Genomic DNA, 22,650 nt, shown 5'->3' on the forward strand with positions numbered 1-22,650 from the left:
CTCTCAGAAGTTATCCTACCCTCTCCCCCCAGATAATCTCTCAGCAACCAAGTGCTTTATTAAAATAATATCTACACTACCCTCAAGAAGCTGCCTTTGGATTGCTCTGCTTTATTCCTCACAGACCTTTTCCAAAGCCAAGGAGAAATCTCTGTGCTAGAGCAGTACAACTCGACCACCCATGCTAGTACTTTAATTCTATGCCCCAAGAAAATGTCTCTGGGTGCCAACACTCTTGTGTAAAATACATTTCTATACCCCACATGACATATATATCTATTAATGGCACAGTAAGTCATACATTTACACATTTTCCTAGATTAAAAGGCAGGTTCTAAGGAAAAAAATAATAACTTTTAGATTAGCAGCTGTATTACCAGCTGTCAAAAATGTTACTCTTGGCTCCAATCAATTTAGGCATTATACACTTTATTAGTAACATAGAATGGTAAGGAATGATGCCATCCACATATACACATACATACAGTATTGCAATCAGAGAATATTCATTAAGAACTTTAAATTTTCTCTTGAAATAAAGAACTGGACACTAACAAAACCAAAATATTACAGTAAAACACATTAGTTATCTTCATGAGTAGAACAAAGGTGTGAGCAGTAAGTAGCATGGGTCTTACAAAGAAATACATTTCTCTTAGGAAGTTTTTTTGCTTAATTCATTCCAATTCCTGCATTAACATCACTTCTCCCTCTTCACAGAATTCAGACCGAATGGTGGGGCTGGGGCAATCACACATTTTTGTGTATAATGACACCTTGTGCTCCATGAAACATCAATGGCCTGTAACATTTGAGAAGGAGGTACATACAAGTATTGAAAGACAGCAACTGTAAAGGTCACACACTCCCATTCACACAGTAAAACCAGTGAGTTCACAAAATGGAAAACAATAAATGTTTACAGCTTAACCCAATTTCACTTGGTTGTAGATGCACAAGGTAGTACAAATATTTCTCAAAAAAACATTTTTTCATTAGGCAACATGGGCTGGCAGCTCTAATTACACACTCCACTGATTGTCTCTGAAACAACAGACTGCCTTGAACAAGAGATAACCAAGAGGCTGAGCTAGGAAAGCCCTATTTGATGCCTTAAGTTTTAGCTTTCATATTTTCCAAATTCTGTACTGCATTAGTATATAACTCTGAAGTTCATGTAACGTGGTAGCAAATTCTCTTCACAGTTTAGTTTGACCAAAACTTCCTTTTCCAGCCTGAGAACCAAGGGCACCATTGCAGCTTCAGACCCAAAAATCTGAGGAGAGCAATCTGGGAGGATGGGACTTCATAACCTGAAGCTGTAATTGGACAATTAACCCCAAAATGTAAATGGACCAAATCTTATAAGAGTGTGAAAATGTGTGACCCATTGCCCATCTTGGGTGTAGCCCTGGCCAGGCTCTTGTACTGCCCAAGGTGTTTCCTTTGAAGGCCTTCCTAACAAATACCTACTTCATTCCTTTTACACTGTCTAGCCTCTGTTCTAGGTAGCCTCTCAAGGCACCACTATTAATCTAAAATGACTCATATGTATTGTTGCTACCTCTTTCCTTGCTCTTTCTTCCTCATAAACCATGGGCATCTAGCAGCAGAAAGAGATGTTACTAAAGACAAGCACCCATCTACAAATACTTGTTCTGAGGGACTTACCTACCAGCAAATCCAGATTCCATCCTACAGGTCTGGTATTTTCACACCCACCCAATAGAAATGAGGGGTTTAAGGCCGTGGCAGGAATCCTAAATAAAAATGTGTCAATGTTCTCTGAGTCTCTTCCACTGAAATTACCAAAAGTTTAATGTGGCTGGGAAGAAACACATACTAAGAACTAATATTAATGCTAATCTCTGAATTTTGGAGCTGAAAGTTGTCAATTGCACAACCTGCTGGGCTCCTGGGAACTTGGGGGCAGTCCCCTTGTTTATGCTCCCCACTGTGTGTTCTCTTGCATCCTCCAGTGCTCTCCTGAATGACTCAGGGGAAAAAAGCAAATTGAAAAGCAAAAGCTGATGCATGGGACTGGGATGTGCCTGTTCTCACTTGGTTTCTTACACCATCCTCTCCTAGTTGATGTGCAATTCCACTCATGATACAATTGCTTTTTTTAAGCAGCTAGGACTTTTAGCCCCCAGCTCTACTCTTGCTGGGGGGCTGAGCCAGGATCTGAAGGTTTAGAGTCAGAAACCCTATTTGCAATTCCAAATGCATGTGGAATTTCCAGGCTAAGAAGGTTGCATGGAGAACTCATAGCAACCTTCCAGTATCTGAAGAGGAACTACAGGGAAGTGGGAGGGAGTCTGTCAGGAATTGTAGTGATAGGACAAGAGGAAATGGGTACAAACTGAAAGAGGAGAAATTTAATTTAGATATCAGGAATAAATTTTTTACTGTAAGGATGGTAAGACACTGGAACAGGTTGCCCAGGCAGGTTGTGGACACCCCAACCATAGCAGAGTCCAAGGCCAAGCTGGATAGAGCCTTGTGCATCCTGGTCTAGTAGGAGGTGTCCCTGCCCATGCCAGGTGGGTTGGGACCAGGTGATCTTTGAGGTCCCTTCCAAGCTTTTAACGTTCTATGATTCTCTGTTTGGTTGAGTGGATGTTTTCTGCTAAAACCCAAAAATTAAAAGCAAAAACCACAAAGCCTCAACTACTCCAGATTTATTTCTGCCTTGAGCTAGAACTTCAATTTCTTGACAGATAAGACTATTGCACAAAAAATACTGATTTGCTCTTTATTTGCTCTTTATTCTGCTGCTGAGCCTTTCATTAAAATACTTTATCATTGCCTGAAAATAGCTCATAGGTTTCCAACTTTCAAGCTCCTTTTAGAAGGGGAATAATAAATCCAGGATGTAATTAAGCCTTCATTATTAGGAATATTTTGTTTTCAGGGACCCAGCAGGGTTTCCAGCAAGCCAAATCTTCTTTCAACCTTTTCAGAAGGTAGCCAAGTAATTTGGCAGAAGATAAAAAAAAACAAGGAGCCAGAACTAGAATATTTTTTCAATAATCAGCTGAACATAACTAAAGAAACTGGAAACTAGCAGTGAAGCAAGGATTTGAAAAATAAATTTTAAGAATGGAACAAAAATACTCAATCTTATTTTGAACAGTGTATACAGAACAGGTCAGCAAACATCCTGGATACTGCCAAAGACTCTACTGGACATTTAAAAACAATTCCCCAAAACTACAAAAATATTATCTTGTTAAGGTTTTGCGACACCAAAAGTCAAAGCAACCATGCATGGGTCATGAACATAAATATTTTCTGTATCTGTATCTTGATGAAAAACATAGATATTTTTTGGCACGTTATTATCAGGGCTGACATAATGACAGCATCTCTACTTTCACCCCCATACTCCTGCCTGCCATCTGAATAGCCAAGAGTGACTGTCCCTATATTCAGGTGCTTCAGCAGTAGACTCTTCTAGAGTTCACCTCCCCAGGAGCAGCAAGGCCTGGCCATTTTCTCCTTAGCACTGGACCTGGCAAAGAGACATGAACCCTTTTTGGAAAGGCACGTGTTCCAAGCATGCTTAGTTTATTATGATAGGTCTTCCCCTATCTAAAGCATTTATCACACAAAATGTTTAAATCGAGATCATCACATTTAGAGGCTCAGCTTAGAAAGATAAGTTTTCATGGCCCTTTTTATACAAAAAGATTTTCCTGGGTCTACAGTGAAATAAGAAAAAGAAAAGTTTTTAATTATATTTATTGTGATTAGAGACTATCCTGGAGTTTGTTGTTGTTTAACCCCAGCCACCCACCAAGCCCCAGGCAGCTGCTTGCTCCCTCCCTTCCTCACCAGTGGGATTGAGGATGGAATCAGAAGGGTAAAAACTGGAAAACTCATGGGATGAGATAAAGACAGCTTAATAGGGAAAGCAGGAGCCACACACACAAGCAAATAAAACCAAGGAATTAATTTACTGCTTCCCATGGGCAGGCAGGTGCTCAGCCATCCCCACCAAGGGCAATGGCTGCTTGGGAAGAAAACACCATCACTCCAAACATCCCTCCCTTCCTCCTTCTGCCCCCCACTGTATACACTGAACATGATGCCACATGGTCTGGAATGTCCCTTTGGTCAGCTGGGGTCACCTGTCCTGGCTGTGTCTCCTCCCAAGATCCCATGCACTCCCAACTTCCTCACCTTTTCTGACGAGTGAAAAGCAGAAAAGTTCTTGGCTCTGTGCAAGCCCTGCTCAGCAAGGATAAAACATCTCTGTAGTACCAGCCCTGTGATCAGCACAAATCCAAAACACAGCCCCATGCCAGCCACTGTGAAGAAAATTACCTAGCCCAGCACAGAGTTAAACAATTCCCCATCCCCAACTGTAACAACCTGTGGAAAACTTTGAGCAGGATTGCACCTTCTGGATGGCACTGAGGACTGTGGGAACTGTGGGAACTCAGAGATGCAGCATCACTGATGGCACTGAACTTGCAGGCTCAGTTTGCTGAGCTAAAAATGAAATGTTTCCAAAAAGTCCACTTACCCAGGTCTGACTGTCCCAGCAATAGTATTGTAGTGCTATCAGTTCTGTGGGTGTGTAGGTAGGGCACAAGGTAAAGGAGAAAATTTTCAAAAGCACTGCACTGAAAAACCCCCATCCCAAATACAGCTAAAGAAGTAACAAAAAGTTACTGTTAATAACGTCTGCTCATTTTGCAGCTAAAATGGTATAAAAGAAAATATTTGATCAGAAATAGTGAAAATGTCACTGTTTTCTTTTCAGTCATCCTTACAGCTTTTAACTAACTGCAAAATACATGATTTAAGTTACACAAGCACAGGAATTTCACATGAGACAAGTGATACAATTCATAAAAAGGACAGAACACGTTTTCTGATACTCCACAAATATTCAGAGGTTTAACACACAAAATGGAATTTCTTCAGCAGCACTGATTAAACTCAAGATGAGGCAGGGATCTTCTCTACAAAGTAAAGGCACTGGCTCTTTGTAAACACGTACTCCTCTCTCTTTAAATGAGAAAGCACTCAAAATACTCTGTGGAGGAAACTTGTGTGGTAGTGTTCCATTGCTTATAAATATTTCACAACAGAGATATCAAAGGCCTTTGTCCTCCTTTTTACTGTATTTAATAAGAAATGTTTTTTCTCCAATTTATCTAGGGAGAAACTTTTTAAATCTCCCCAGAAACGCTACAATGAAGCTATAGCAAAAACAGTGTTTTCTCTTATCTGCCTTTTGATACCCATAAAGAAGTTTCAAGGCAAAAGAAATGTCAGATGCCAGTATGAAACACACACGTCATCTCTTGTTTTCAGTATTGTGCTATCACTTTTTCAGAAGGAATCATTGGCTTATATTCAAATACAGATACATTTAAAATAAAAAATGAACTCGTGAACATCCTCCTGCTGTGCATTTCCCTACTCTTTGACTTTTCAAATGCACCAGCAAGACTGAACAAGAAAAGATTAGATACTTCTGATCATGACAACTGTACTTCAAGACTCCTGATTTTTTTCAAGTATGCATCCTGAATGCACATCTCCCTACTGTGGAGAGTGTTCACACAGTTCTTTACTAAGGAAACTGCAAGACTTGAAAATGTTAAAATAAATATTCCATACAAAGGTGAATTCTTCGCATCTTGAGCAAAATGAACTGAGCATCCTCATAGCTTCCAGTACACAACTACCACCAAAATCCACAAACACAAGTCACCACTCATACACACAAATCCAGTGATTACACTAGCTCATATCATTCCACATCTAACCAGTCTTGTGAGTTTCTGAGGCCCCCTCCTTCAGCTTCATAAATCTGACTGAATCTTTAATGCAGTGCTCTCAGGTTCTACAGGACTGTCAACTGGTACCTGAGGAGGGAGATAAAAAAGTAAAAACACAACAGGAATTAAGCTGTTATTCAACAGAATTATTCTCAAACTCAGTATTCTTGGGTAATTATTAGGTTAGGCTCCAACAGTATAAGTAGTTAATTAGCCCAATTAAGCAGATTATATGAAACCCTATTTTCTTTTCTTTTTGTAATAAAAGAAGAGAGCCCAAACATAGAATTTAGCTTCTTAGTATAATTCTCAAGTATATATCTACTGCATATAAGTATCTGTCACATGAAGATTAACTTCCTGTGTTACATTTAACCACAGCAGACTCTTGATCAAGGCCCACTATCAGAGTGATATTGTACATTATTGACACAGGCAGGTCTCAATCATGCATGGCAACATCAGGGCAAGGACTGCAGCTTTTCTTACACCCTGGCTAACATGAATGAAGCTGTGTGACGATCTGGGCTAATTAACAAGGTGATAATGGAAAGCAGATAAGTCATGAACAGCCCCAACCTGGCTGGGAAACCCACAGGATGCCACACAGAGAACCCGCAGCTGCCAAGAGGTTCCAGGTTCAAGTTAGCTCAGGCAGCAGCAGCTCAAAGTTTCTGAACCTCATACGGACACTAACAGTGTGCAGTGGGTCACAGGTGATCAAAAGCTGCTGGGCATGCTAGACACCTACACAAAAATAAGCATGGCAGAGGATCTTGCAATGTCTGACTCCAAAAAGCTGTCTCCTGTCTTGATCCAAACAATCAAAAACCCACAGCACTGAAAAAATTTTCCACTGAGAGCTTTTTTCTCCTAGTAACTGTACTGGTTTGGAAAACTGCTGAAACATAGAGCCTTGTGATCATCAGAAAATGCTAGGCTCAGTCTTCCTTTAAATTGAGAGCATCAGCAAAACAAATACAGCTCTTTATGCAGCACTGCATAGAAACTCCAGCATGGCTTCTGTTTATCAGACACTGACTTCATCTGAAGAGACTGCAGGTATTTTAAATAAAATACATAGTCTATAGGATGGCCTCACAACCCAATAAACAAAAAGGCTCCACAATTCACAATGCTTCCCTGCTATTATGATACAGCAAGATTCAAGCAATAAAATAATATTATTAGCCACTTAAAATTCAAATATCCAAAAATTTCAAAAATTAAAAAAAAAATCTGAGAGCAGAAGTTTTTTCAGTTTTTTTCACGGGAATTAAGGAGAAAAACAGGTATGTGAGAGCAGCATCCCATGGAGCTCTGTTGTTCAAAACCACCTTGGAATCAGTCATAAGAACTTTGTCAAGTACTCTTTTGCAGCTGCTATTGTTATGACAGTGGAAGTCAAGCATTCAAGTAGGTAATACAATCATGGTAAAGGAGTCACCACTTACAGCTTTAACATCCAAGTTCATAATCCCTGAATTCACGTTGTGTCTTCGCAAATCTGATTTTATTAAGGCTGAGAAAAGAAGGAAAAAGGAAAGCTGGTTCACACCTTTGCAGTGACATGCAATGCAAGGGAAATGTTTGCAGGGTGCAAGCACACAGAGGCTGCTTTCAGCACAATTTCAAAATACCCCTATTTTTTCTTTGCAATTTGAACTCTGACAATTTGAACTCACTGTCAATTTGAACTTGCTCCTCACAAAACACACAAAGCAGGAAATGCCAATAAGATCTTTTAAGCCACAAGCACTTAAAGAAAAGCTTGATAGTTCAGCACTTTCAGCACATTTGTGAGTCAATATGTGTAAACACTGGCACAGTTCCAGACTGCATCAGCAATTTCTTGCATTGGAAAACTGCAAGCTGCCTCCATTTGTGTGTTTCTATTTCTCACCCCACTCAAATTCAAGACATGTCTCAAGAAATGGGGGTCAGATGGCTGTCCATATATTAGCAACATCATCCTAAAAACACCTACTTTTTGCATAAAAGAGAAGCCATTACTTGCACTTGTAATTACCTGTTAAAATAATGCCCACAAAAATCCAAGCACAAAGAAAGATGTTTCCTGCACGAGGACTGTAGTCTGTAGTGAGCTTTCCTTGAACAAGTGTAAAGATAATTCCAAATATCTATAAACAAACAGGTAACTTCATCAGGATCACACAGAAAAGAGTCATCATTTCACCTTTAAAAGTTCCAGGTCACATCTTACAGAAATCAAATTTTAAAAAAACAGGACTATAGCAAGAAAACAGTGACTTAGCTAAGTCTAAGAAAGCCTTCCTAGACTTGAGCATAGTGGCATTCCTGAACATTACTTCACTTGAAGAAATAAAATGCTGTAACCTGTGCTGATGCATTAAGGAGACCTGAGGAAGTGCCTTCAGACTCTGGATATGTAATTTCCACAGCAAATTCAAAGCCAAGTGGAAGATAGCCAGTCATGAAGAACCTGTTGAAGAGGAGAGTAAGAGGATGACAGGTGTGGCCTTCATCTGTTACTACAGCTAAGAAAACCTAACATGCACACATGGAGTTATGAATTAGCTGGTATTCTGAATTGTCATGTGTTCACGACTTAAAAGAATTCAGTAATTCCAAATAATAGTGACTGCTTCACTCCCTCAGCATGATCAAAGAATTTTAGCCACACATCTTTCTCTTTAGGGCAAAGCTGTTAAAACATGCTTGTTCTATTTCCCATAACCACCATACATATAGTGGAAAGGAAAGGAAACAACCTTTGCAAAGGAGTCTGCAAGCCACTCCACACTTGAAGCCAATTAACTTAATATGAAAGCCATGCACAAACATCCTCATTGATCAGCCCAAATATCCAAGCTGGAGGACAAAAAGAGACCATGAGTAGGGAGGGAGGCTGCACACTTGAACACCTGCTGGAAGCTGCTATGGAAGAAGCTGAGGAGATCGATGAATGATGGGAAGAGAAAAGGCTTAAAATGCAGCTGAGGTTGGTTGACTGGTTTTTAAACTGAAACTTCAAGACATTTCTGGTTTTATCTTGACTTCTCTGTCTGAATACAGCAACATTCCCTCTGCACCTCTTGGGCTGTCAAAGTATAGATTAATGAAAATGCAGAGAAGCCAGTCTTCCTAGATCTGCTCAGTCAAACTCTAATTGCCTACACACTGCTCAAGAGAAAGCTTCAACTTCACTGCACACAGCTTTTTGAATTGGAGCCAAACAAATTGACCACATAGAGACCTGTCTTAGGTCCAAAAAATGGTAAATGCAATTTACTGAAAAGTGAGTTACTTTAGCTTTATTCTGATGTAACAGAAGGAGAAACCCTATCTGTACTGTGAGCTAAAGATATAGGCTGAGATCACAGTGACAGAATACACAGTAGAATTATCTAGGTAAACCATTTAAATATGTTTCAGAACAGAACTGCAGTAAGTCTTGTAGTGCTCTTTAATTGCTCACCCAAGCACTCCTCCAGTCACAAACACCACCATAAGGTATCCGAGGTCCAGGGTGAAGGTAAATACCAGCAACCCAATGAAAGAGAGAATGTAAACAATCAAAGTGGTTTGCCTGCAACCCAACAACAACAACAACAAATTAACATTGTTCATAAAAGACCATAGCACATTGCTGAAGCATGGAAGGATGACATGAAAATAACATTCTAAAGCTATAACATTTGTTTCATGTAATTCTGCCTCAAACTTTGCATGCAGTGAGCACATATCCATTCCTGAACCCTTCATTGTCTTAGTTATTTGGCTGCTTCACTCCAGGCTAAGGACACTCACTCAAACTCTCAAAGAATGGACAACCACAGCACATACCACTACCTTAAGACTATTTTAGTTCTCTGCCATGCTGTACCTCTTGGCCATTCTGCAGTGCTGCCCATTACACAGTACATCAACAGGAGCAGCTGAGTCCAACACTACTAGCAATAAAAGTCAGCCTACCAAGAGGCAAGTCAAATCACATTACAGTGTTCTATTTATTTTCAATCTGGAAGAAGGGATGTCTTCCAAATTCTTAAAGCACATATTTGGAAGCCAAAACACATGCAGAAACAAAGCCAATCTACAGCATTAACATCCATTAGGCTTGTAGAAGCACATAATGTACTGAGTCACAGGGGAGAAGTACTCCATCACAAACAGTGCTCCAGGGCACTGCTCGCTCCTGGGGGCACCACACCATGGATGACAGACCCAGGAGTTCCTACCCCAGAAGAGAGCTCTGCTCCATGGTCATCCCCTGAATTAAAGCAAACATTACACTTACTAATAGGATCAGGAGTAGCATAAAAAATTGAGAATCCATCAGCTGGTCATTTTAGAAAACAATACAGGGTAGGCTTTGAGACTTTATGCTTTCCTAGGAGAAGATGCCCACTGTGCCATCTGGCCACTGTATGTAGGACCTACAGTGCTTTCCTTACACTCCTGAAGAGACAGGAGCAGATGACAAATCCCTTTGCATTCTGCTCCCTCATTTCTTTTGGCCAATAACCAGTAAGAGCCTCAAGCTTTTGCTGTAGCCGCAGAAACTTCTCTCCATCAAGGCCACTAAAAGATCAGGGACCAACTGCATTTCATCAGCAGATCATTTCAGCCCTTTTATTGGAGTATTTTCCTAATGCAATTACACCACTCTCCTACCCCTAACCCCACACATGCCTACCCACACTTACTTGTATGTTTTAGTGTAATCCAGCCACAAACCACAAATAATCGAACCCACCATTCCTGCCACCACCAGTGTCAAGCCAATTCTCCCAGCGTTCACTTCTTCTCCCTTTCAACAAATATTTATATGGTGCTCATTAATAATTGCTTCCATTCAGAGTCAAGTTCAGACCTCTTGGCAGTCATAAGTGCAAACAAACATTCCTATGACTCCCACAGCTGTTGGGTACAAGAAACTGTACAGAGGTATAAAAGAAACCAAATGTCTGAGCACACAAAGCACCTTCAAAATAAATATCACCTCTGTAAATGTACAGTGAAAAAGAGAAAGATAAGATCCAAGAAACTTACCTCATAATGAGTTACTATCATCTGGTTTAATAATGTGGAAACAGAATAAAATGCCCCAGTCATAATACCTGCAGTACCAAGAAAAAAGCTTCAGTTATTCCAGGTGCAGCCATGCTGATTTTTTACCCTAAAGAAATTAATCTTCTGACATTTAAGACTCACAACACAAAACCTTTTATGTGCCAGGTAAAATCTCTTCACTGGACCTATAAGCATCCTTACGAATTTTCCAGCACTGGCACCTGAGTACATAAAAGTTTGACACCCCCTCCCCCATAACAAACCCCCCAAAATTAAAATTCTATGTGTTTCTGGCCCGCATTTGAACCTTTCTGCCAGACAATCAGCAGATAGCACCACTTACCATAACTGATTAGCAAAAGTATAAATGGAATATTTTTGAACAAGTTAATAATGGACTGCTTGTAGGAGTAATCCTCGGGAGGTTTGGTTTGCAGGACTGCTTGAGAGTGACTGGGGGGGTATTTGGGCTTTTCTTCAAACACTGGGGAAAAAGAAGAAGGAACAATTTTTGATTCATCTCTACCAAACTAATGGGCTGCCTTTTTTTTTTTTTTTTTTTTTTTTTTTGAAGTGTTTTAGCTTGATGAATTTCAGGAGAGAGACTTGTAGTTTTAACAACTCCATGAAAAAAATTCTAGATTTTCTCATGGAAGAAGTGAGTCACATCCACAAAGGATGTGTTATCTGGTCACATCTGATTGCTACCAAAATATGGTCAAAGACAAACTTCGTCAGCAACACGTCAAGACCTTTGTATATAAATTGTAAGATTAACAGAGTGAATTCACATGATATCATAAGTGCTTGCAGCAAAGAAACTAAGAGAACTAAACATTCAGAAAGAAATCATCCCATGTGAGGCACAACATAGAGTGAAATGGCTGTTGCTTAACCCTGGCACGACAGGTAAGTAAACACAAAGTGGAAAAATTGTGACCTCAACTACTTGGAGCAGTCAGCTGCTTTAAAGTGAGACATTGTAAACACCCCCTGTATGCAGCCTGTAAATTCCAGTAATTGAAACACTCACCAACTCCTGCTATGAAGAACAGAAGTGTGGACACTATCGCTGTTCCATAGAACATGATGCTGATGTTATGTGCCATAAGATCAATATCATTCGGTGTATTTGGGACCAAAACAGGTGGCAACAAGAAGCCAATTGCAGTACCAAGCTGTAAAGCAAGGAAAAAAAACCAAAAATCATTTCCCTCTGAACATACAAATCATCAGAAGTGAAAAGTCTTAGAAGGTAGAATTCAGAATTGTTACCATAATAAGCACTGATAAACTTTAGTATCACACTTCTGAGCCACTTGCTCTGGATGTTGCTTTATAACCAGATCTTCCATAACTCAGCTTCAACCTTTTCACTTCTTAACTGAACTACAATACCACAGTTAGTATATATATTTACAGTACACATAGTACTTATACAAGAACCTTTCACAGCAAGTGAAAGTACCATGCATGAACACAAATTTGTATCAGTCATCCTGCAACTCAAGGGCTAAAGATGACACAAGATTCCACCTACTCTTGTAGAAATGTTCTTCATTTGATGCCATGCTCCTGCCACTACAGCAAAGCCTGACTGCAGGTTTACTGAAGAACAGACAGAGCAGAGAAAAGGAATAGCCTTATTAAGACCAAACTCAACAATTATTGCTAATGAAATAAATAAAGATGATGGAATGAAGTAGTAGTGGGTTTGTGTGTGGAGTAAATTCCAACGTAACAACTGATTTTGCATTAAGGAGACATAAAACAGGGACTGAAATTTGGGGTGTATATATATACATATATATATATAAAGCATTTTAAAACATGAAGGAACAAGTCCTGGACTATTCTTCAATTTCTCCCTTCTGCTCCCCCAAAACTAAATGGCATTTTAAAGTGTTGAAACATTTATTTTAGGTAAAATTAAATTTAAAAGAGCACCAAAGACTGTTATGGTAGCAAGTCCAACAATCAGAAAGCATACACATTAGAGGTGTGCTACTGTGCTTACAAATCACCCTTTGTGCATACTCTGATGAGGGTTTTGCTAGTTTTTTTCTCCCCAGGCCATCATATTGACACAGTATCCAGTGGTCACAGGAAGAATTTGTCTCCTTTTGTCCCCACTTTTCATTATATGAACCCTACAAACACGAACTGAGCACACAGTTACTTTTTTCTTTAGGTATATTTTTTCCTCCCCCAATAGGAGCCAGTGCAGTACCCACAATGTTCCAACAAAGTCGAGTGATACCATTTTCCATCATTTACATCCAGAGAGGTTAACGCCAGAAGAAATGGTTCCAATGAGTTACTTGTGGAGATCTGGCACTCCTAACAACCCTTGGCAGGTACATCTCTGCATTCCCAGTGATCTGTGTTCCAGCTACAAACCATCAGCATCTCAAAGAAGTGAGATCTAAATTTTGATAACTGCTCTGTTCCTCCCCTGCCTGCTGTCCCAGCCACTGTAGCTCTGAAGTTTCACGCAGTCTAAAGCTGTGATAAGCAATCTGATAAGCAATTGGATGACCAAGAGCTGGGTGATTATAGCACCCTGCTCTATGACACGGTACACGTTGTGCAATTACCCAGTACAGTGAGCGGGTGTTCTGTTACACAGTTCGCCTTGTGCAATTATCAGCACAGTGAGACCCGGCAGGAATGCGTATGCAGAAGGGAACTGCAGTGGGATAAACAGACATTACTTCTAACTTCCAAGTGCCTAACTTCTTGCTACTCTTTCAATCTAGATTTTGAGAGTTTTTAGGGGTTTTTTAAGGAAGTAAAAAGTGAGAATAGAGAAATTCTGTTGTTCTATTGACACACTTCAACAGGCACACTGAGATCAGTGCTAGCTTCTGGAGGAGAATACACTCCAGAAATATCCATGGCTTATGTTGTTCACATCCTGATCCTGTTTCCCTTCTCCATGCTTCTCGTGGCTCCCATCCACACAATCCCTGCCCTCCCATCCTGCACCACTTCAACCCCACATCTCAGCATCCCAGTGAAGCATCAGTTTCAGGCTCCAAGCTGGATACTTGACACTCCTCTGCAGAACTGAAAATCCAGTAACTCCTTGCTACTGGGAGGACAGGTGCATGTCAGGAAGAGTGGAAATTTAGCTGCCAAAGAAATCTTTAACCTCATACCAGGATACAGATCCAAAATTTTTGCCTCACTGCTGAAACAACCAACAATTTCTGAAATCTTTGGTGCAAAATAGAGAGTCAATTTATCCCCTGGAAACCTTCGATGCAAAAAAAAAAAAAGTTTTGGAAGAATTGTGAACAGCCAGGTACCAGCTAATAAGGAATCAGCTAGGCTTAGGTACACCCTCACTGTAAATATGTAAAATGAATGTCACTGCTGTCATAATTCAAAGTGCACCAACATAAAACCATTAGACTCACATGATAAAAAACAAATCCCCCATTATCTAACGAAACTCTACCTATGACCTCAACCTGCATCAGTGATGCTGATTTGAATCTTAGCAATTTTTTGCCACAGGAAAAAAAAAAAAAAGCTGGGACAGTGGCAGGTGAGAATTAGGCTATAGGAGGAAAAAGTATCATACCTGCACCTGTGCTTTCAGATATCAGCTCCCAACAGTGATGTGAACTACCACAGCGTTACACAAAACTTCAGGAGTCACCAGGGTATTGACTACTGGCACCTGGCAATTAGAGGCCATATTTTAAAAAGCAGAAACCAATATATGTTGTCGCTGGGGCTCTTCATGAAAGTTCACATTCCTCCATCCGGAGGTGGATTCAGTCAAACGAATCCAAGCGCCAAAATGCAAGAGAAAGAAGAAGTTCACCGCTTCTGAGAAGGCTCTCGGCTGAAGTACTGCCGGCAGCTGCTGGAAGCGCGCTGGAGCTGCCGCACGCTGGAGCTGCCACATGGCCCGGCTCCTGCACCGCCAGGCCGGCCGCGCAGCCCCGCTTCCTCACCCGGCCGCTCTCCCAACACCACAGCCTGGAGAAAGCCTTTTCCCACTTAAGCACCACGTTTCGAACTCGATGCCGCACTCCAAGGAGTGCCACTTCTCCGAAGCCCCCCTCGCTCCCCTGCGGCCCTACCTGGTTGCCCAGCACAGCCACGGCGCAGGCGGTGGAGACCTCGGTGGGGCCGAACCAGACGGAGGCGATGCGAGAGGGCAGCCCCAGGATGAAGACCTGGGCCACGGCGCAGACGGCCTGGGCGGCCAGGGTGAGCGGGTAGCGCTGCGGGGCCAGGCTGCCGCACTTGAGCCAGGCGCCCAGCGCGTTGAGCCCCGCGCCCAGCAGCGCTGTGAGCCGCAGCCCGCGGGCGTCCAGCAGCCAGGTGGCAGGCAGGATCAGCGGCAGGTAGGCCACCATGTACACCATGGACAGCCAGTCGATCTCCCTGGAGGAGACGCCGTAGAAGCTGGAGAAGACGTTGCTGAGGATGCTGTACTGGATCCATTGGAAGGCGTTCACCAGCGAGTAGCAGCTGAACACGGCCAGCACCGCCAGCCGCCGCCGCGACAGCCGCGTCTCCAGCCGCGCCTCCCGCCTCACGCCGTCCGCCGCCAGCATCTCCTCGGCCTCCGGGGCCGCCCGCTGCCCGCCGCCCGCCTCCCGGCCGCCGCCCGCCGCCTCCTTGCCGGGCAGGAAGCCATTGCAGCGCTGCAGCGGGGCCGCGGCCGCCGGCACCTCCCCGCTCTCCCCCTCCGCCTCCTCCTCGCCGCCGTCCTCCACCATCTCGGCCGTCTCCGCACCCAGCTTCCCCGGCGGCGAGCGCAGCCCGGCTCTGCCTGCCAAGGTCACCTGGCTCCAGTTCCACTCGCCGCCGCCCCGCCCCGGGGCCGGGCCGCAGCCGTGGCCGGCGGGCGGAGCGGGAGGAGACTCCGAGGGAGGGCGGGCCCGGCCCGAGCCGGCAGCGCTGCCGTGGGCGCGGTGGGCTCGGTGGGCAGGGACTGCTGTTGGGAAGTGTTGGGAGTATGTGCATGTGGATATACAGAGAGATTAGATGATAGATAGATAGATAGATAGATAGATAGATAGATAGATAGATAGATAGATAGATAGATAGATAGATAGATAGATAGATAGATAGATAGATAGATAGATAGATAGATAGATAGATATCTGCACAATCCCCGCACTCCTGCTCCGCTTCAATCTCCACATCCCATCTGAATGCTTTATGTGCACACACACACACAAACTCACCCTTCTTTAAGTCTTTTAAACTGCACTTACCAAGGCTGTGTGACTTTAGCTTGCTGCTGGCTCTGTGTCCCTCAGTGCAGGGACACAGAGGCCGCACCACTTCCAGCACATCCTGGGAAAATCCAGGGCCTTCCCCTGCCCTGTTGAGATTTGTCTCTTTGTGGTGGTGATGCAGAGAAACATACTGAAGCGATGAGAGATGGCTGTGCAGAGACAGAGGCCCAAACTGCAGCAGAGGGTGGCCAGTACAGTGCATTATCAGGGCATGTGCATCCACCCCAGTCCTTCATTGCCTCCAGAGCCACAGGCAAAACATTCCTTGTTTCCAATCAGCCTCTGAAATTTGATTTGACACTTACCCCAGAAAACTGGCCCTCTGGCTCATGTGCAGAAGCGGGTGGATATCACTTCAGTAAGCAATCTTCCCCCAAACCCTGCCCAGTCCATGTCTGTGCAGGAGCAGTGTCTGGCAGCCCCTGTCACTGTTCATAATTCTGCTGCTGCAGACTGTTCATAATTCTGCTGCTACTAGTGTCCTAGTAAAGAGAGAGATTATTCTCCAAAGCATAATAAGAAAATACAGAAATATTGAAGTTTGCTAACAATGTTAATAGTATTTTACTGGTTTCTGTGGGAAATAATTTGGAATGTGTTTAGCAAATAACACACTGCACATTGTTCATGGGTATGTCAGAGCCTAATCAGATCTGTCTGGGCTGACATTTAGTCACCACTCTTAAGTACCCTCACTAATTAGGAGTTGGTATTTTACTCAAGACCGGTTGACCTATGTAAGCCACAGATCCTGAACTTATTTACAGTATGGATAATAATATGGACATGGGCTTCAAACTATTAATTTGGCTATGTTTGCTTTCCCTGAGCACTTAGCTGAGCAACAGTCGCGATGATTGCAGGCACCATGGAATTTTAGAGGCTACTGCAAGTAGTCCTGAATTTGCAAGTAAGAGGTGTGTGCGAGAAATCTGCTCTTTAAAAATTACCTTTGTCAGATCCAGGCCCTTCTTGCCTCTCTCATTCACGCCAAAAAAAAAAAAAAAAAAAAAAAAAAAAAAAAAAAAAAAAAAAAAAAAAAAAAGCCTGATTTATTTTTAGTTTTCGTCTGCAAGATCAGACGTTCGGTAAATTTCTCTCAGTTTCTCTGCCTGACTTGTCCTAAGTACTGTAGCAATGGAGCTTTGTTTTTTTAAAACAGGAACTCAAGAGGAAGAAGTATATTGGGAACTGAAACAAACATTGTCAAAGCAACAGAATAACTAGCTTTCTCTTTAGGAGTGCATACCCATATTACTCGTTGTGTGCTGAAAACACAGCTGAGACTGTCTGTGCCAGTGCTTGCAGCAGTGGCCCTTCATGGTCTCTGGCACAGGCTGTGGGTTGCCCTTGGGGTCAGGCTGTGACATTTTGGCTGGTAGAATAGATGTAGTGTTAGCATCCTAAACTATTCTTGTTCTTTTGGAAGAAGGTACAAACACTGATTACAGCTGACTTCATTTAACATTTTTTCCCCTTGAAATTTGGATGATCTCAAAGTCCATCCAAAGATACTCCTTAAGACCAGCTGAAAATAGGTTCTGTCCTCCCGTTCTTCCTTTCCCTGCTGTTGGACCCTTGCCTGCTTACAGCTGCTGCCAGCTAACAACCTCAGAGAAGGCTTCGAACTCATCCTGTGCTGAGAATGGCTGGCACATCTTGGCTTTCACCGCCGCCGTGCCCACAGAGCATCATCTGTGCTCGCCACCCACCCAATGGCTCGGCACACTCGGTGTCATGTGCTCCCTGCGCGGAAGTAGTAACGAGACACTAGGGAAGTGCAGGGAAAGGGAAAGACGCCGTGGATGCAAGCCACCTCCGAGAAGGAGACTTCTTCCAGAAAGGAGCAAGTTTATTTAGAGCAGCTGGACACAAAGGCAAATCCATCTTTGCTACGCTGCGCTGGTCTCAGTGAAATCAAACCCCAAGTTTGATTTTGGTGAGGTGCAACCAATGCCTTTGCATCCTGGGGACATCCTTCTCCAGAAGCACCTTCCTAATAAAGAAAGGAAAAGACAAACCAAATTTACAACATGATGCCTGTGAAAAATGGATATTTTATGATTGGCTTTTCGCAAATATTAAAATGAATGTTATATGTGTTGTGTTAGAAAGTAATGCTCTATTAATTTTCTTAAGTAGTGTGTTAAATATGGGTTTAGGTTATAACAAAATGTCAAAATAGAAACTATGCTATGTAAGATATTTTTTTAAAAAAGGACTCGCAGTGAGATAGCAGCCACAGGACACCTAAATCTTTCAGAGAAATAGAATTTATTGCCCCATTATCAGGAGAAACTAACTTCTTCCTGCCTTGCTCAGCCATGAAGATGCCGGTTAGGATTAAGAGGAAGAAGTTGACACTGATCAGACTGAATCCTTTGTTTGAATGGAATTTATGCATCATGTATGAAGTGTAGGAATATTCAACGGGCTCTTGCTTTTAAGGGTTAATCCTTTGTTAACGGGTGTCCTTTTTCCAGCTTGTGCTGCCCAGAAAGAGGTACCCAGACTGTCCATAAGTCTTTGTTTCTGTTGTCCCATATTGTCCTAATCCAAATTGTCCAAATTATTATTACTCTAATTAGATTACTATTTTTATGGCCATTTTATTACTATTAAACTTTTAAAATTTTAAAACCAAGTGACTGGTGTTTTTCACAATGGCAAAGCTTTGATATTTATCTCCTGCTGTATTTCATAGGTTTCACGAGCATCACTTCTGATTTATAGCCATTTGTTCAAAAAGCAGGGCCAAGGACAAAGTTGCTCAGCAAGAGAAAGTTACCCCAGGAGAAACATCCATTGTAGCAGTTCACTTAAAATGTGAGTTCCTGGATTTCTGCATTTCATGGACAATTTATAAAGCTAAAAACAGAACACTGATATCAAGGTTTACAGCACAATTGCTATCTGTTTTAAATTTACCCTCTAACTGAAAACTTGGACTCTCCTGCATACTCCTATTGGTGATAGAGCCAGAAATTTCTCATGCGTACCCAAGCAGTAACAAAGTTATTTTCCTGAATGCTCTGAAAAGGCCAAAATACCTGTTATGTATCAGGCAGTCACTGGGAAGGAGGTGATACAAATTTACCCCACAAAAATTATTTTGTATATTCCAGCAGTCAGGCAGGGACCTGACATTCAAATTTTTGAGCTGGAGAAGGTTCAAAAGCAATTAGAAATGCCAAATCCTTGCTTGCAGTAATGTTTTTGTTCCTTCTGTAGTATATGTGCCATTGAATGAAGAGTGTATCTTCACAATCATTTTGAAACTAAAAACTCATCTTGCAGCTACTGCATGTACAAAAAAAAAAAAAAAAAAAAAGGCTCAGAAGGAGCCTTTTTAATTCAATCTAGGGCATTTCACAAAATACAGGAAGCTCAGCTGTAGGGTGTTGCTTTCAGGGTGTCATTAGCTTTTGGACACCCCTAGCTGGGTTATCTCAGTCATATCAGTTCCTAGTTATGTCCTCCTTCCAAACCTCAAAATGGTATCTAAGCCCCCCCCATAAAAACCCCACAAGTCAATCCATCTTTGGAAAACACAAGGCCAAGGCTAGGAGTCTGAAATGGAGGTTGTGGAATCTTGCCAAAATTCCAGCAATTCTAAAACAACCCTAAAGAAATTTTATGTACATCAGACACACAGTGAAGGCTTCCTGATCTTCTGGTTTTAATGTTTCAAACCATGTATCTCAGTCTGCAAGAAAAAAAAAATTAAACTTTATTTTACAATGCATTTGTATCTTGGTTATGATTGTCAATGCAAAAGCTGATCTCTCCATGCAGAGAAAACCTACATGACAGGAGAGCACCAGGTCCTTGTCTCCCAGATGAGTTGTTTAAAAAAGAAAACCACAGCAGCTCAAGAAAGGGATTTCAGAACAAAAGATCTGAAGTTCTAACTGAGCTAGAAATGAACTATTTTAGCTGGGTATTAAACAAAGCTCAATGAGCTGGACTTGAAATAAAGTAGTTGGAGAGTCACACGCCTAAATATCTCGGTGAAAAGCTCAGAGAGAATACAGGGGAAAATGTAAACATCCTTTTCCTCCTATGCAGTCCTCATTCCAGCTACATTTGCCCAGTCTCCCCACAAGATCAAGCCAGAACCCTCAACTGAAAAAAAGCATTTGCAACTCATTTCAGGCACTTGCCTGAAATTTGCTTGTAGCTCCAGGAGTTTGCCTGGCCAACCCAATTTGGGAATATGACTGCCCACAGTAGGCATGTTTGCCAGTCACCTGGGCTCAATTTCTGATGTTCTGACAAGAATATATAAGTGCAGAGAAGAGTTCTGAATTTTAAAATATGGCTCATTAGCTTCTCTACTGTAAACAACAGAAATTTGTGTTCCTGAGTGTCTCGATCCATACAAAAGATGCAGAAATATATATCTGGTACTTCTGCTTGGTTGCCATCTGCTTTTATTTTTGTAACTAGCTATCAATTTCATATATGTAATGGAATTTTACCCCTGAGTTTCCTAGCAAAGCAAGCAAGGAAAAAAACTACCGACACAAAATACATTTTTAATACAAAAAAATAATCATGGCAACAAATAAAGTTAGCAAAATTTATTGGGTTCTCATTCTCCAAGATTACCAAGTTCTTCATATTTTACAAAAAATGTAACTTTCATTTGAATCCTTTATTCACAGTAAGAAAAGTGTAAATGCCCACAAAAAATATTAATTAAATGCATGATCTGCAGAAAGGTTGTCTTAGATGAACATTCTCTTTTTTGATCAGCACTCATACACTAGAAGGTTATCAAATTTGGGGAAAGGCTTGGAGGCATTTTCAGTGGTACATCACAGATTCTCTCCACTGATACACCAGCACAGCAATGTGCTGTCAGCCAATCCTGATGCCTTGGGTTCATTTCCTTACTAAAAGATCACCAAAAAGCTGGCAGGTGACATCAGCCTGGACCATCAGAGGGCTGTGGAACAGGAGGGATTGGAGAAGTTGTGCAGATGCATCTGTGTGTGCTCTCCCAGAGCCCGAGGAGCTGCTGGGCTGCACTTCACCCCACCCCAAACAGCACACCTGAGATGTGGCAGGACTACACAAACACACTCCACTCAGCAACTCAGCTTACAAGAATTCAGTCATGGGGGAGTTTTCTCTGTTGGCTGCAGCAGGACCACAGGTGACTAAGTCAGAGGTAGCCTTGTGTGGATGCAGAATGTCCACTGAGAGCTCCTGCTCCCTGCCCATCTGCACAGGAATGGTGAGCAAGCAGATGGTGAAACCACTCTTCAGAACAACAACAATAAAATCTTCACTTCTAGAACGTCTCAGAGTTACCAAAAAAAAAAAAAAAAAAAAAGCACTATGCTCTTGAAAACACATGGTGTAACTCTCCTTTACTACCTGATTCATTACACTTTACCTGCCTGTCCATGCACACAGATCCTTTGAAAATTAAATGGAAGGAATGTGATTTTAGAGCCACTAAAAGCCTGGTATGAAAATGTGGTTTAGAGACAGATTGCTCACTGAAGCTTGAGAAACATTGCTGCTTTTACCGTTGAGGGAAACCAAATATTTAGTAACAGCTTGAAGTTCCCAGTTTCTCTCTGAAGAGGTTATCAGCAGGAAGAGAGCCTTTAAAGGTCTGCATGCATTCGATGGGGAAGATGCTGGCTGACCTCAGCTCAACTAAAAATCAGCAGGATTTTTTTTTTGTTTAGACTGGGTAACAATGAAAGATTCCTGCCCAGGACCCTGGCTGTGAGAGTACATTATGGAAAATGCATTGACATTCCAGCAATTTCCATTCTAACAGGAAATCAGACAGACAGACAGACACCAGGGACGCTCCTTGATGGAGCTCTCCTTGTTGGAGCTCCTGTGTTGGAGCCACAAGTGTTCTCCAAAGACCCATTTGAACAGTAGTCTTTTGCATCACAGCTACAAGACACAGACTATTTCAGATTAGCTGCAAACCCACAATCTTTCACAGAAAACTCTTTTATGAGACAAACTTAGTGCCCATATGAACCAGTGGGCAGCTCCTGTGCCAGGACAACCCCAGAGCATGTAGAACTTTATGCATGTGAGTGACACCATCTACTTCATCCAGATGTTTAGAGGGCCTGGCCTTCTGCTCCCATCTCCAGCCTGCACACTGCCCAGCTCAGCACCATGCCCATCTCCTGGTGGCACCACAGGGCATGGAGGGCACTTGGCACCTCCAGCAGTCACCCAGCTCCTGACATCCCTGAGGTGTCCACAAATACATTCATCAGTGTTTCACTGGAGCAGCAGTCCGATGGGATCACCCAACAGCTGCAGTGTCCACCTAAAAATTGTTTATCTGTCTTGTGAGCACACTGGGCTCTTAAATATAGGATGACAGACTTTATTTTGGAAAAGACCTTTAGGATCATCTAGTCCAACTGTTAACCCAGCACTGCCAAGTCCACTACTAAACCATGTCCCTTAGTGCCACATCTGCATGTCCTTTAAATATCTCCAGGATGGTGACTCCAGAACTTCTCTGAGCTGCCAAC

At 42.2% G+C, this 22,650-nt stretch overlaps 1 protein-coding gene across 1 annotated transcript; it reads right to left on the minus strand.

Annotated features, from left to right (window-relative positions):
• Positions 1 to 408: 408 nt before the first annotated feature.
• FLVCR1 (FLVCR heme transporter 1) lies at positions 409 to 15,669 on the minus strand. Its single transcript, XM_009096457.4, has 10 exons — positions 14,954 to 15,669; positions 11,890 to 12,034; positions 11,200 to 11,340; positions 10,836 to 10,903; positions 10,490 to 10,593; positions 9,259 to 9,369; positions 8,157 to 8,262; positions 7,828 to 7,939; positions 7,253 to 7,320; positions 409 to 5,885 (listed from the first exon to the last, which is right to left on the minus strand). Exons 1-10 carry the CDS (start codon positions 15,596 to 15,598, stop codon positions 5,823 to 5,825), a joined length of 1,563 nt encoding a protein of 520 aa, XP_009094705.3. The 5' UTR covers positions 15,599 to 15,669; the 3' UTR covers positions 409 to 5,822.
• Positions 15,670 to 22,650: the final 6,981 nt, after the last annotated feature.

Source organism: Serinus canaria, chromosome 3 (genome assembly GCF_022539315.1).
Source record: "Serinus canaria isolate serCan28SL12 chromosome 3, serCan2020, whole genome shotgun sequence".
NCBI classification, from domain to species: Eukaryota; Metazoa; Chordata; class Aves; order Passeriformes; family Fringillidae; genus Serinus; species Serinus canaria.